General features: G+C 39.9%; 1 protein-coding gene across 2 annotated transcripts in view; it reads left to right on the forward strand.

Moving 5' to 3' along the window:
- ASCC3 (activating signal cointegrator 1 complex subunit 3) overlaps positions 1 to 14,441 on the forward strand; it is a 366,641-nt gene that overhangs the window by 320,274 nt on the left and 31,926 nt on the right. For both annotated transcript variants that reach the window (XM_032651063.1, XM_032651064.1), the window contains exon 37: positions 13,508 to 13,732. In XM_032651063.1, coding sequence (XP_032506954.1) covers positions 13,508 to 13,732 — 225 coding nt within the window. The remainder of the gene's footprint in view (positions 1 to 13,507; positions 13,733 to 14,441) is intronic.

Raw genomic sequence — 14,441 nt, forward strand, 5'->3', positions numbered from 1 at the left:
AGCTTCATGAAGGTAGGGGATCGATTGTTTTTGTGCATCACTTGTACCTAGCAGTAGTATATGCTGAATAAATATTTGGTAAACAAGTGACTCAGCACACCAAGACCTAGTCCATTGTAGTTATTAAAATGCTTTTCATTTTTATTATTAAAGTGTATAGATTTTGCCAAGAAATTAAGGAACCCTTAGCTTAATTAATAAAGGAACCCTTTGATTGCTTTTATGCACCAAGAAAAGGCATCACTAAATTAAGCTTTTCACTAAGATCACTGTCTTTGGGTAATCTCCATTAAAGATCTGATTGCTCCCCTAATCAACCTAGAGGGATCTCTCTACTGCAGAGCATTTTTTCTGACCTAAAATGTACTCAGCTGTTAGCAGACTCATCTGATACTGATACTGCTGGCAGTGAGCAAATTCACAATCCTGGTGAAGCAGGGGATAAAAGCAATAAACCAGGGGTAATTCAAGCAGAATTGGCGTGGTTTGGAGAACAGTGGAGTCACGTCTTACATGGAGTTCAGATTCTAAAGCAAGCAAATACAATAAAAATCACTAATGATAAAATTTACCCGAAAATAACCCCAAAAGTAGAATAAGCACAATTTTGAGTAGTCAGTCTTGTTCAAATACACTGGTTCTCAGTGAGTTCAACACTACTAGTTTTCCCTCTAGTGTTGGAGCAGATCATTGTTTCTTTAGTTTAGCACCACATGAAGTAGTTGACTTGCATTTAGAACTCATAAGTCATACTTTATGAAAAAATGTGCATCTTTGGATACTAGAATCATACGTCACAGAAGGATGTTCACACTTTCAAAGGTATTTGGGAACTAAGACTGGGAAATACCTAGTTTATATTCTTGCCTCCCAATCAGTCAATCAATATCTAATCTCTCTCTCTCTCTCTCTCTCTCTCTCTCTCTCTCTGTCTCTCTCACTCACACACACACACACACACACACACACACACACACAGAGTATGGGGAAGAGGGGTGTGTAAGGTATATAATCAGATTTGAACAGGATTGTACAGAGGGAAGTGGATTACTTAGATAACACTATTCATTAGTGCTTTCAGCCAAATTCTTACTTTCCATATAATTTGATTTTAATTTAACTTTTCATATAATTTGTAAGTCTAAACCTATTTCCTACATAGCTAAAACCTGGAGGACCAATACGGTTTACAGTATTAAAATAGCTATTCGGGGCTTCCCTGGTGGTGCAGTGGTTGAGAATCCGCCTGCCGATGCAGGGGACACGGGTTCATGTCCCGGTCCGGGAGGATCCCACATGCCGCAGAGCGGCTGGGCCCGTGAGCCATGGCCGCTGAGCCTGCGCGTCCGGAGCCTGTGCTCCGCAACGGGAGAAGCCACAACAGTGAGAGGCCCGCGTACCGAAAAAAAAAAAAAAAATAGCTATTCGATTTTCTTCTGGAAAAAGATCAGAGGAAGTTGTATTTTATGAACAGTAGAAAGAAATCTAAATATGAATAAATTTTAAACTGTGAAACAGATTTAGAGCTGATTTCTTCTCCCTCCACCTCCACCCAGCTATCTGGATTGTGGTCCTCTCTTTAAGTGTATTTTGCACGCTTAACAGAAAGCTCCTGCTCACTGAGTGTTCCCAACCTCTCTTCTATTAATAGCATCATCATTCTCCTCATCCCTGAGGCTTAAACCTTAGACCCCTCCTTATCTGTTTTTATGGATCTGCTCATACTATTTTCTGTGCCTGGAATGCAAGGAATCTTTCTCCCTCTCTCCTCTTCTACAAATTGTTCTAAGGCTAGAACAAACAGTATTTCTTTTAGGAAACTTTTCAACACCTCCAATTCACTTCAGTGCTCTTCTCTGAATAACAGTATTTTATTCTGCACTTAGAATAATTATTTATATAAATTGTTTTCTCCGATATCATTTTAATTTCCTTTAAATAAAAGGTCATGTTTTAGATTTCTGAACCATCTTTTTCCTTATCTGCTGTTATATTTTTCTTAAGCCATTTGGCAAGGCTAGGATGGATAGGTGTTGATGGGGTTTTGGATGGAGCTCAGATATTAGGTTGAGATGTGTTAGTTGTCAGGTGACAATGCTTCAGTTCTGAAATTCACCTGAAATCAAAAATAATAGCACTGCCATATATAACTGGTCCCTCTTTAGCAGATGACTTCAGAGAGAACAGGAACGAACAGAAATGGCATATGAAAAGAAAACCAAAATGACACATAGGGGCAAAATATTATTAACTGCTAATGTGTCAGCATATACTTCTTACATAAAACAGCACAAAGTGGTAAAGACAGTGTTCAAAATAGTGTAAAGTGCTGTGATATTTTTGACTATTGCAAAACAAAGACAAGACAATTCATGAATGAGAGAAAATGTAATGATTATTTTAATATTCCTATTAAATATGTTTAACTGAATATTATAAAATTTTATTTATTCAGTTCAGTTAAACAGAATGTTCCAAATATTCACTTAGGATATTTTTTCAGATGTTATATCAGTTGAAATTATTTTTACACAACATTTTTCAGTCTCTTGGACTTACCATTTCCCCCCCATTATAGGGCCTTTGCATATACTACTTACTGTTCCTAGAACACGCTTCACGTCTCTGTTCATCTAGTTACCATCTGCTCATCCTCTATATCATAGCATATCTACTTTTTCCTTCAGGAAATTTTTATGCCCTTACTAGGTCAGATTTCTTTGCTAAACTCTCATGCTTTTATGTATTTCTTCTTCATAGAATTTGTCACCATATCAAATTCACATTTATTTATGTGACTGAATAATGTCTGTCTCCCTCATAGGGTGGATATTCAACAAATATTTCTTACTGTTTCCTATTTGTTGCCCTTGTTCTCTGTTCCTGTTTTTGTCTTCTACTTTCTCTGTCTGTTGTGGTCTTAATTGAGCTGTTTATATGATTCCATTTTCTCCTTTCTTAGCATATCAGCTATACTTCTTTTTTTGCTTTTCTTAGTGGTTGCCCTAGAGTTTACAATGTACATTTACAAGTAATCAAATTCCACTTTCAAATAATACTGTACTACCTAATGGGTATGGAATCTTATAATAATAAAATAATCATAATTCCTTCCTTCCATCTCTTGTATCATTGCTGTCATTCATATCACTTATATATAAGACAAGTCATATACATAGGCATATAAAATACATAAGCATACATAATTGTTCAAAAATATTATTTTGAACAAAGTGTCGTCTGTTAGATCAATTAACAATAAAAAAATAAAAGTTTTTATTTTACCTTCACTTATTCTTTCTTCAGGGTTCTTCCTTTCTTTATATAGATCCAAATTTCTGGCCTATATTATTTTCCTTCTCTCCAAAGAACTTCTTATATTTCTTGCAAGGCAGGTCTACTGGTCTGCTGGCAACAAATTAACTCAATTTTTATTTGTCTGAGAAAGTTATATTTCTCTTTCACTTTTGAAGGATAATTTCACAGGATATAGAATTCTAGGTTGGTGGGGTTTTTTCCTCAACACTTTAAACATTTCACGCCACTCTCCTTTTGCTTGCATGGTTTCTGAAGACAGTAATTCAGAAGTAATACTTACCTTTGTTCCTGTACAGGTAAGGTGTTTTTTCCCTCTGGCTTCTTTCAGGGATTCTTCTTTATCTTTGATTTTTAGTAGTTTGAAGATAATATGCTTAGGTGTAACTTTTTTTTTTTTTTTTTTTTTTTGCTGTTTATTCTGTTCAGTGCTCTCTGAGCTTCCTGGATCTGTGGTTTGGTGTCTGACATTAATTGGAGAGGAGGAGAATTCTCAATCATTATTGTTTCAAATATTTCTTCTCTTACTTTCTCTCTACTCCTTCTGGTATTCCTTCCCATCATACATATGTTACATCTTTTGTCGTTGTCCCACAGTCCTTGGATATTCTCTTGTGTTTTTTTCAGTCTTTGTTCTCTTTGCTTTTCAGTTTTCAGAAATTTCATTGATATATCCTCTAGCTCAGAAATTCTTTCCTAAACCATGTCCAGTCTACCAATAAGCTCACCAAAGGCATTCTTCATTTCTTTTAGTGTTTTTGTATTCACCATTTCCTTTTGATTCTTTTTTAGGATTTCCATCTGTCTGCTTCCATTGTTCATCTGTTCTTACATGCTGTCTATTTTATCTGTCAGAGCATATAAATCATAGTTTTAAATTCCTGATCTGATAATTCTAACATCCCTGCCATGTCTGGTTCTGATGATAGCTCTATTTCTTCAAATTGTGATTTTAGCCTTTTGGTATACCTTGTAATTTTCTTGATAGCTGGACATAATGTACTGGGTAAAAAGAACTGCTATAACTAGGCCTTTAATAATGTGATGAGGTGGGGCATGGTGGTGTAGGGGAAATATTCTCTGGTCCAATGATGAGGTGGGGCATGGTGGTGTAGGGGAAATATTCTCTGGTCCAATGATTAGGTCCCAAGTCTTCAGTGAGTCTGTGCCTCTGTGCTGTGAACTTCACAGCTATTTCTACCCTCACCCCTTAGGTGGGATAGGATGGCTAGAGTGAGCTGGAGTTGGGTATTTCCCTTCTCCCACACACAAAGCTTGAGCTGGTTACAGTTGGGTACTTCCATTCCCCAGGTCAGTTAGGTTCTCATAATATATCCCAGCAGGGTTAGGCTCCAGTTAACTAGTTTCTCCTGAGAGCAGGCCTTGTTAAGAAGGACAGAGTGCTCTAACGTATTTCGGGATGGTTCTTTTCCCCTCCCCTTGCTAGAAGCCCAAGGCGATTCTTCTCTGATATTTACTGTGGGAATCTGGTTGAGCTCCTAAAGGTAAATTTCACAGTTTTGTGGGGGCCCCCTATGACTGGGTCCCCCTGGAGTTTTTAGCTCTCGGAGCTGTCTGCACTGTACCTCCCACAATTCATCAGTTACAGTTCAGGTTTTCTTACCTCGACACTGATTGCCAAGGCATTTTCTGCTTGTGAGCCTCTGCTCCTCTTAGCGGTGACTCCCTGCATTTGCCTGTGTTTCCAATCTTGGAGGCAGCGGTTTGCCCTGTGTTCTTCCTTCTCATGGATTCAAGACGAGTTGTTGGTTTTTTCAACCTGTTCAGCTTTTTACTTGTTAGGATGGAGTGGTGGCTTCTAAGCTCCTTGCATGTGGAACCGGAAACCCCCAATTTTGAACAATTTTATTTTAATCTAATTTATTACAGTAAGTCTTAAGTTAATGATCCTGGTGTTCACCCTTTTCTTATTTCACCAACCCTATCCTCATCCCCCTTTCTCCCAGCCCTGTCTTATTTCTTCAACTCATTCTATAGATCCTCACTTAAATATCTCTTTTTCTAAGATGCTTTCCCTGACCTTCTAAAATAACTAAGTCCCCAAACTGAATATCCCTTCAGCACTCTGTGCTTACCATATCATAACATTCATTTCCACTTTCAGGACTTGTTTTTCCCTGATGAACTCTCAGTTTCTGGTTCGTTGGCCCGGGTCCACTGTCAAGCATAACATTTGACGCTTACTAGGATCTGTATTGTTTTTGTTGACTGGATAAATAACAAGAGCATTCATGAATTTCAGATGTATTAGACATTACTAGCTTTTGCTTAATATTAATAGTAGTACTGACCACAGCAGAATTTTAAGGGATATGGTTATTTTACAGTTTTTCTAAAGCATGTTTTTTTTTTTGTTTTTTTTTTTTGTTTTTTTTTTTTAAACATCTTTATTGGGGTATAATTGCTTTACAATGGTGTGTTAGTTTCTGCTTTACAACAAAGTGAATCAGCTATACATATACATATGTTCCCATATGTCTTCCCTCTTGCGTCTCCCTCCCTCCCACTCTCCCCATCCCACCCTTCCAGGCTGTCCCAAAGCACCGAGCTAATATCCCTGTGCCTTGCGGCTGCTTCCCCCCAGCTATCTACCTTACTACGTTTGTTAGTGTGTATATGTCCATGACTCTCTCTCGCCCTGTCAAAACTCACCCTTCCCCCTCCCCATATCCTTAAGTCCGTTCTCCAGTAGGTCTGCGTCTTTATTCCTATCTTACCCCTAGGTTCTTCATGACATTTTTTTCCCTTAAATTCCATATATATGTGTTAGCATACGGTATTTGTCTTTTTCTTTCTGACTTACTTCACTCTGTATGACAGATTCTAGGTCTATCCATCTCATTACAAATAGCTCAATTTCATTTCTTTTTAAGGCTGAGTAATATTCCATTGTGTATATGTGCCACATCTTCTTTATCCATTCATCCGATGATGGGCGCTTAGGTTGTTTCCATGTCCTGGCTATTGTAAATAGAGCTGCAATGAACATTTTGGTACATGACTCTCTTTGAATTTTGGTTTTCTCAGGGTATATGCCAAGTAGTGGGATTGCTGGGTCATATGGTAATTCTATTTGTAGTTTTTTAAGGAACCTCCATACTGTTCTCCACAGTGGCTGAACCAATTCACATTCCCACCAGCAGTGCAAGAGTGTCCCCTTTTCTCCACACCCTCTCCAGCATTTATTGTTTCTAGATTTTTTGATGATGGCCATTCTGACTGGTGTGAGATGATATCTCATTGTAGTTTTGATTTGCATTTCTCTAATGATTAATGATGTTGAGCATTCTTTCATGTGTTTGTTGGCATTCTGTATATCTTCTTTGGAGAAATGTCTATTTAGGTCTTCTGCCCATTTTTGGATGGGGTTGTTTGTTTTTTTGTTATTGAGCTGCATGAGCTGCTTGTAAATTTTGGAGATTAATCCTTTGTCAGTTGCTTCATTTGCAAATGTTTTCTCCCATTCTGAGGGTTGTCTTTTGGTCTTGGTTATGGTTTCCTTTGCTGTGCAAAAGCTTTGAAGTTTCATTAGGTCCCATTTGTTTATTTTTGTTTTTATTTCCATTACTCTAGGAGGTGGGTCAGAAAGGATCTTGCTGTGATTTATGTCATAGAGTGTTCTTCCTATGTTTTCTTCTAAGAGTTTGATAGTTTCTGGCCTTACATTTAGGTCTTTAATCCATTTTGAGCTTATTTTTGTGTATGGTGTTAGGGAGTGATCTAATCTCATACTTTTACATGTACCTGTCCAGTTTTCCCAGCACCATTTATTGAAGAGGCTGTCCTTTCTCCACTGTACATTCCTGCCTCCTTTATCAAAGATAAGGTGTCCATATGTGCGTGGGTTTATCTCTGGGCTTTCTATCCTGTTCCACTGATCTGTCTTTCTGTTTTTGTGCCAGTACCATACTGTCTTGATTACTGTTGCTTTGTAATATAGTCTGAAGTCAGGGAGCCTTATTCCTCCAGCTCCTTTTTTCGTTCTAAAGATTGCTTTGGCTATTCGGGGTCTTTTGTGTTTCCATACAAATTGCGAAATTTTTTGTTCTAGTTCTGTGAAAAATGCCAGTGGTAGTTTGATAGGGATTGCATTGAATCTGTAGATTGCTTTGGGTAGTAGAGTCATTTTCACAATGTTGATTCTTCCCATCCAAGAACATGGTATATCTCTCCATCTATTTGTATCATCTTTAATTTCTTTCATCAGTGTCTTATAATTTTCTGCATACAGGTCTTTCGTATCCTTAGGTAGGTTTATTCCTAGATATTTTATTCTTTTTGTTGCAATGGTAAATGGGAGTGTTTTCTTGATTTCACTTTCAGATTTTTCATCATTAGTATATAGGAATGCCAGAGATTTCTGTGCATTAATTTTGTATCCTGCTACTTTACCAAATTCATTGATTAGCTCTAGTAGTTTTCTGGTAGCATCTTTAGGATTCTCTATGTATAGTATCATGTCATCTGCAAACAGTGACAACCTTACTTCTTCTTTTCCGATTTGGATTCCTTTTATTTCCTTTTCTTCTCTGATTGCTGTGGCTAAAACTTCCAAAACTATGTTGAATAAGAGTGGTGAGAGTGGGCAACCTTGTCTTGTTCCTGATCTTAGTGGAAATGCTTTCAGTTTTTCACCATTGAGGATGATGTTTGCTGTGGGCTTGTCATATATGGCTTTTATTATGTTTAGGAAAGTTCCCTCTATGCCTACTTTCTGGAGGGTTTTTATCATAAATGGGTGTTGAATTTTGTCGAAAGCTTTCTCTGCATCTATTGAGATGATCATATGGTTTTTCTCCTTCAATTTGTTAATATAGTTTATCACATTGATAGATTTGCGTATATTGAAGAATCCTTGCATTCCTGGAATAAACCCCACTTGATCATGGTGTATGATCCTTTTAATGTGCTGTTGGATTCTGTTTGCTAGTATTTTGTTGAGGATTTTTGCATCTATGTTCATCAGTGATATTGGCCTGTAGTTTTCTTTCTTTGTGACATCCTTGTCTGGTTTTGGTATCAAGGTGATGGTGGCTTCGTAGAAGGAATTTGGGAGTGTTCCTCCCTCTGCTATATTTTGGAAGAGTTTGAGAAGGATAGGTGTTAGCTCTTCTCTAAACGTTTGATAGAATTCACCTGTGAAGCCATCTGGTCCTGGGCTTTTGTTTGTTGGAAGGTTTTTAATCACAGTTTCAATTTCAGTGCTTGTGATTGGTCTGTTCATATTTTCTATTTCTTCCTGATTCAGTCTTGGCAGGTTGTGCATTTCTAAGAATTTGTCCATTTCTTCCAGATTGTCCATTTTATTGGCATAGAGTTGCTTGTAGTAATCTCTCATGATTTTTTTTATTTCTGCAGTGTCAGTTGTTACTTCTCCTTTTTCATTTCTAATTCTATTGATTTGAGTCTTCTCCCTTTTTTTCTTGATGAGTCTGGCTAGTGGTTTATCTATTTTGTTTATCTTCTCAAAGAACCAGCTTTTAGTTTTATTGATCTTTGCTATTGTTTCCTTCATTTCTTTTTCATTTATTTCTGATCTGATTTTTATGATTTCTTTCCTTCTGCTAGCTTTGGGGTTTTTTTGTTCTTCTTTCTCTAATTGCTTGAGGTGCAAGGTTAGGTTGTTTATTCGAGATGTTTCCTGCTTCTTAAGGTGGGCTTGTATTGCTATAAACTTCCCCCTTAGAACTGCTTTTGCTGCATCCCATAGGTTTTGGGTCGTTGTGTCTCCATTGTCATTTGTTTCTAGGTATTTTTTGATTTCCTCTTTGATTTCTTCAGTGATCACTTCATTATTAAGTAGTGTATTGTTTAGCCTCCATGTGTTTGTATTTTTTAAAGATCTTTTCCTGTAATTGATATCTAGTCTCATGGCGTTGTGGTCGGAAAAGATACTTGATACAATTTCAGTTTTCTTAAATTTACCAAGGCTTGATTTGTGACCCAAGATATGATCTATCCTGGAGAATGTTCCATGAGCACTTGAGAAAAATGTGTATTCTGTTGTTTTTGGATGGAGTGTCCTATAAACATCAATTAAGTCCATCTTGTTTAATGTATCATTTAAAGCTTGTGTTTCCTTATTTATTTTCATTTTGGATGATCTGTCCATGGGTGAAAGTGGGGTGTTAAAGTCCCCTACTATGAATGTGTTACTGTTGATCTCCCCTTTTATGGTTGTTAGTATTTGCCTTATGTATTGAGGTGCTCCTATGTTGGGTGCATAAATATTTACAATTGTTATATCTTCTTCTTGGATCGATCCCTTGATCATTATGTAGTGTCCTTCTTTGTCCCTTTTAATAGTCCTTATTTTAAAGTCTATTTTGTCTGATATGAGAATTGCTACTCCAGCTTTCTTTTGGTTTCCATTTGCATGGAATATCTTTTTCCATCCCCTTACTTTCAGTCTGTATGTGTCTCTAGTTCTGAAGTGGGTCTCTTGTAGACAGCATATATAAGGGTCTTGTTTTTGTATCCATTCAGCCAATCTGTGTCTTTTGGTGGGAGCATTTAGTCCATTTACATTTAAGGTAATTATCGATATGTATGTTCCTATTTCCATTTTACATATTGTTTTGGGTTCGCTACTATAGGTCATTTCCTTCTCTTGTGTTTCGTGTCTAGAGAAGTTCCTTTAGCATTTGTTGTAAAGCTGGTTTGGTGGTGCTGAACTCTCTCAGCTTTTGCTTGTCTGTAAAGGTTTTAATTTCTCCATCAAATGTGAATGAGATCCTTGCTGGGTAGAGTAGTCTTGGTTGCAGGCTATTCTCCTTCATCACTTTCAGTATGTCCTGCCACTCCCTTCTGGCTTGTAGGGTTTCTGCTGAGAGATCAGCTGTTAACCTTATGGGGATTCCCTTGTGTGTTATTTGTTGTTTTTCCCTTGCTGCTTTTAATATGCTTTCTTTGTATTTAATTTTTGACAGTTTGATTAATATGTGTCTTGGCGTGTTTCTCCTTGTATTTATCCTGTATGGGACCCTCTGTGCTTCCTGGACTTGATTAACTATTTCCTTTCCCATATTAGGGAAGTTTTCAACTATAATCTCTTCAAATATTTTCTCAGTCCCTTTCTTTCTTTCTTCTTCTTCTGGAACCCCTATAATTCGAATGTTGGTGCGTTTCATGTTGTCCCAGAGGTCTCTGAGACTGTCCTCAGTTCTTTTCATTCTTTTTTCTTTATTCTGCTCTGCAGTAGTTATTTCCACTACTTTATCTTCCAGGTCACTTATCCATTCTTCTGCCTCAGTTATTCTGCTATTGATCCTATCTAGAGTGATTTTAATTTCATTTATTGCATTGTTCATCGTTGCTTGTTTCATCTTTAGTTCTTGTAGGTCCTTGTTAACTGTTTCTTGCATTTTGTCCATTCTACTTCCAAGATTTCGGATCATCCTTACTATCATTATTCTGAATTCTTTTTCAGGTAGATTGCCTATTTCCTCTTCATTTGTTAGGTCTGGTGGGTTTTTATCTTGCTCCTTCATCTGCTGTGTGTTTTTCTGTCTTCTCATTTTGCTTATCTTACTGTGTTTGGGGTCTCCTTTTTGCAGGCTGCAGGTTCGTAGTTCCCGTTGTTTTTGATGTCTGTCTCCAGTGGCTAAGGTTGTTTCAGTGGGTTGTGTAGGCTTCCTGGTGGAGGGGACTAGTGCCTGTGTTGTGCTGGATGAGGCTGGATCTTGTCTCTCTAGTGGGCAGGTTCACGTCTGGTGGTGTGTTTTGGGGTGTCTGTGGCCTTATTATGATTTTAGGCAGCCTCTCTGCTAATGGGTGGGGTTGTGTTCCTGTTTTGCTAGTTGTTTGGCATAGGTTGTCCAGCACTGTGGCTTGCTGGTCGTTGAGTGAAGCTGGGTGCTGGTGTTAAGATGGAGGTCTCTGGGAGATTTCCGCTGTTTAATATTATGTGGAGCTGGGAGGTCTCTTGTTGACCAGTGACCTGAAGTTGGCTCTCCTACTTCAGAGGCAGAGCCCTGACTCCTGGCTGGAGCACCAAGAGCCTTTCATCCACACGGCTCAGAATAAAAGGGAGAAAAAGTAGAGAGAATTAGTAGAAGTATGAGGAAAGAAAGAAGGAAAGGAGGAAAGGAAGGAAGGAAGAAAGAAGCAAAGAAGGAAAGAAAGGAGGGAGGGAGGGAGGGAGGGAGGAAGGAAGGAAGGAAGGAGGGAAAGAAGGAAAAAAAGACAGAAAGAAAGATGATACAGTAAAAATAAAATAAAGTATAATATAGTTATTGAATTAAAAAATATTTAGAAAAAAAAAAAAGGGACGGATAGAACCTTAGGACAAATGTTGGAAGCAAAGCTATACAGAGAAAATCTTACACAGAAGCATACACATACACCTTCACAAAAAGAGGTAAAGGGGGAAAAATCATAAATCCTGCTCCCTGAGACCACCTCCTCAATTTGGGGTGATTCGTTGTCTAAAGGAGGGAGGGAAGGAAGGAAAGAAAGAACGAAGGTAAAGTATAATAAAGTTATTACAATTAAACTTAATTATTAAGAAAAAGAATTTTTTAAAAAAAGTCATGGACGGATAGAGCCCTAGGACAAATGGTGGAAGCTAGAGTATACAGACTAGATGTCACACAGGAGCATACACGTACACCTTCACAAAAAGAGGAAAAGGGAAAAAAATCATAGATTTCGCTCCTAAATTCCACCTCTTCAATTTGGGATCATTCCTTGTCTATTCAGGTATTCCACAGATGCAGGGTATATCAAGTTGATTGTGGAGCTTTAATCCGCTGCTTCTGTGGCTGCTGGGAGAGATTTCCCTTTCTCTTCTTTGTTTTCACAGCTCACAGGAGCTCAGCTTTGGATTTGGCCCTGCCTCTGCGTGTAGGTCGCTGGAGGGCGTCTGTTTTTTCGCTCAGACAGGACGGGGTTAAAGGAGCCGCTGATTCGGGGCCTCCGGCTCACTCAGGCCGGGGGTTGGGGGATGGGGGAAGGAGGGGCACTGCGTGCGGGGCCGGCCTGCGGCGGCAGAGGCAGCGTGACGTTGCGGCAGAGGCCGGCGTGACGTTGCACCAGCCTGAGGCCCGCCGTGCGCTGTCCCGGGGAAGTTGTCCCTGGATCCCGGGAACCTGGCAGTGGCGGGCTGCACAGGCTCCGCGGAAGAGGGGTGTGGAGAGTGACCTGTGCTCGCACACAGGCCCCTTGGTGGCGGCAGCAGCAGCAGCCTTAGCGTCTCCCGCCCGTCTCTGGGGTCCGCGGTTTTAGCCGCGGCTCGCGCCCGTCTCGGGGGCTCGCGCCCTCAGCCGCGGCTCGCGCCCGTCTCTGGGGTTTGCGCTTTCAGCCGCGGCTCGCGCCCGTCTCGGGGGCTCGCGCCCTCAGCCGCGGCTCGCGCCCGTCTCTGGGGTTCGCGCTTTTAGCCGCGGCTCGCGCCCGTCTCTGGAGTTCCTTTAAGCAGCGCTCTTAGACCCCTCTCCTCGCGCACCAGGAGACAAAGAGGGAAGAAAAAGTCTCTTGCCTCTTCGGCCGGTGCAGGCTTTTCCCCGAACTCCCTCCCGGCTAGTCGTGGTGCACTAACCCCTTCAGGCTATGTTCAAGCCGCCAACCCCAGTCCTCTCCCTGAGCTCCGTCCAAAACCAAAACCTTAGCCTCAGCTCGCAGCCCCGCCCGCCCCGGTGGGTGAGCAGCAAGCCTCTCGGGTTGGTGAGTGCTGGTCGGCACCGATCTTCTGTGCAGGAATCTCCCCGCTTTGCCCTCCGCACCCGTCGCTGTGCACTACTCCGCGGTCCCGAAACTCCCCCCTCTGCCTCCCTCAGTCTCCGCCCGCGGAGGGGCTTCCTAGTGTGTGGAAACTTTTCCTCCTTCACAGCTCCCTCCCACTGGTGCAGGTGCCGTCCTTATTCTTTTGTCTCTGTTTTTTCTTTTGCCCTACCCAGTTACGTGGGGAGTTTCTTGCCTTTTGGGAGGTCTGAGGTCTTCTGCCAGCCTTCAGTAGGAGTTCTGTAGGAGTTGTTCCACGTGTGGATGTATTTCTGGTGTATCCGTGGGGAGGAAGGCGATCTCCGCGTCTTACTCTTCCGCCATCTTCAAGGTCCCCCCTAAAGCATGTTTTAAGTGTCAGTAGTTAAAGCTAAGAAGTACATTAAATATTATACTTTTGATACAGTACATTTATATGTACATTATATATATATGGGTTTGTTTGTTTTTTCAGGATGCAGAAGAATACACAGATTTGCCAGTAAGACACAATGAAGATCATATGAATAGCGAACTGGCAAAATGTCTTCCATTGGAATCAAATCCTCATTCATTTGACAGCCCTCACACCAAAGCTCATCTCCTACTGCAGGCACATCTCAGCCGAACCATGCTGCCCTGCCCAGATTATGACACTGATACCAAAACAGTGTTGGACCAAGCTCTCAGAGTATGTCAGGTATGAAAGTCATTTCTAATTACCTACATTTTCTCCCATTCTTTCTGGGTTTTTTCTTTTTAGAATAAAATATACTTGCATTTAAAGATTTTTATTGTAGCATTGTTGAGAAAAAAATCTGGTGACTCAAATTAAGGATTTTTGAAGGAAAAGCAAATATAAATGCAGTAAGATAACAATTTTAGTCATCCATTCAATCAAAATTTACTGAAGGTAAACTAAGTGCCAGGTACTTTGCTAGGTTCTGAGCATACAGCAGTGAACAAATAGAAGAGAACCTGCTGTAATGGGCTTTCACTAGAGATGGTGAAGACAGACAATTAAAAATATAAGTCAAGTGGTGATCACTGCTATTTTAAAATAATAATAAAGCATAATAAAGGATATATGGAGAAAGATGGAGGGTGCCATTTTGTACTATTTTTTAATGTGGTATTCTGGGACTGTCTTTCTTATGAGATGACATTTAAGAAACAAAGGAAGGGAGTGAGCTGTGGGGTTATTCCAAACACTAAGAAGAGCTAGTGCCAGGATTCATGTAGGAACTTACTAGGTATATTCAAGAAAAATCAAGGTGGCCATTGTAAAAAACATGAAAAGGGGTGGGTAGAAATGAGGTCAAAGAGGGGTGGGAGTGGAGATTAAGATAAAATGGGGTCAGCTCACATAGAGAGTTTGTAAAACCATGGTAAGGCTTTTGGATTTTACT

The sequence above is a fragment of the Phocoena sinus genome, chromosome 12 (assembly GCF_008692025.1).
Source record: "Phocoena sinus isolate mPhoSin1 chromosome 12, mPhoSin1.pri, whole genome shotgun sequence".
NCBI lineage: Eukaryota > Metazoa > Chordata > Mammalia > Artiodactyla > Phocoenidae > Phocoena > Phocoena sinus.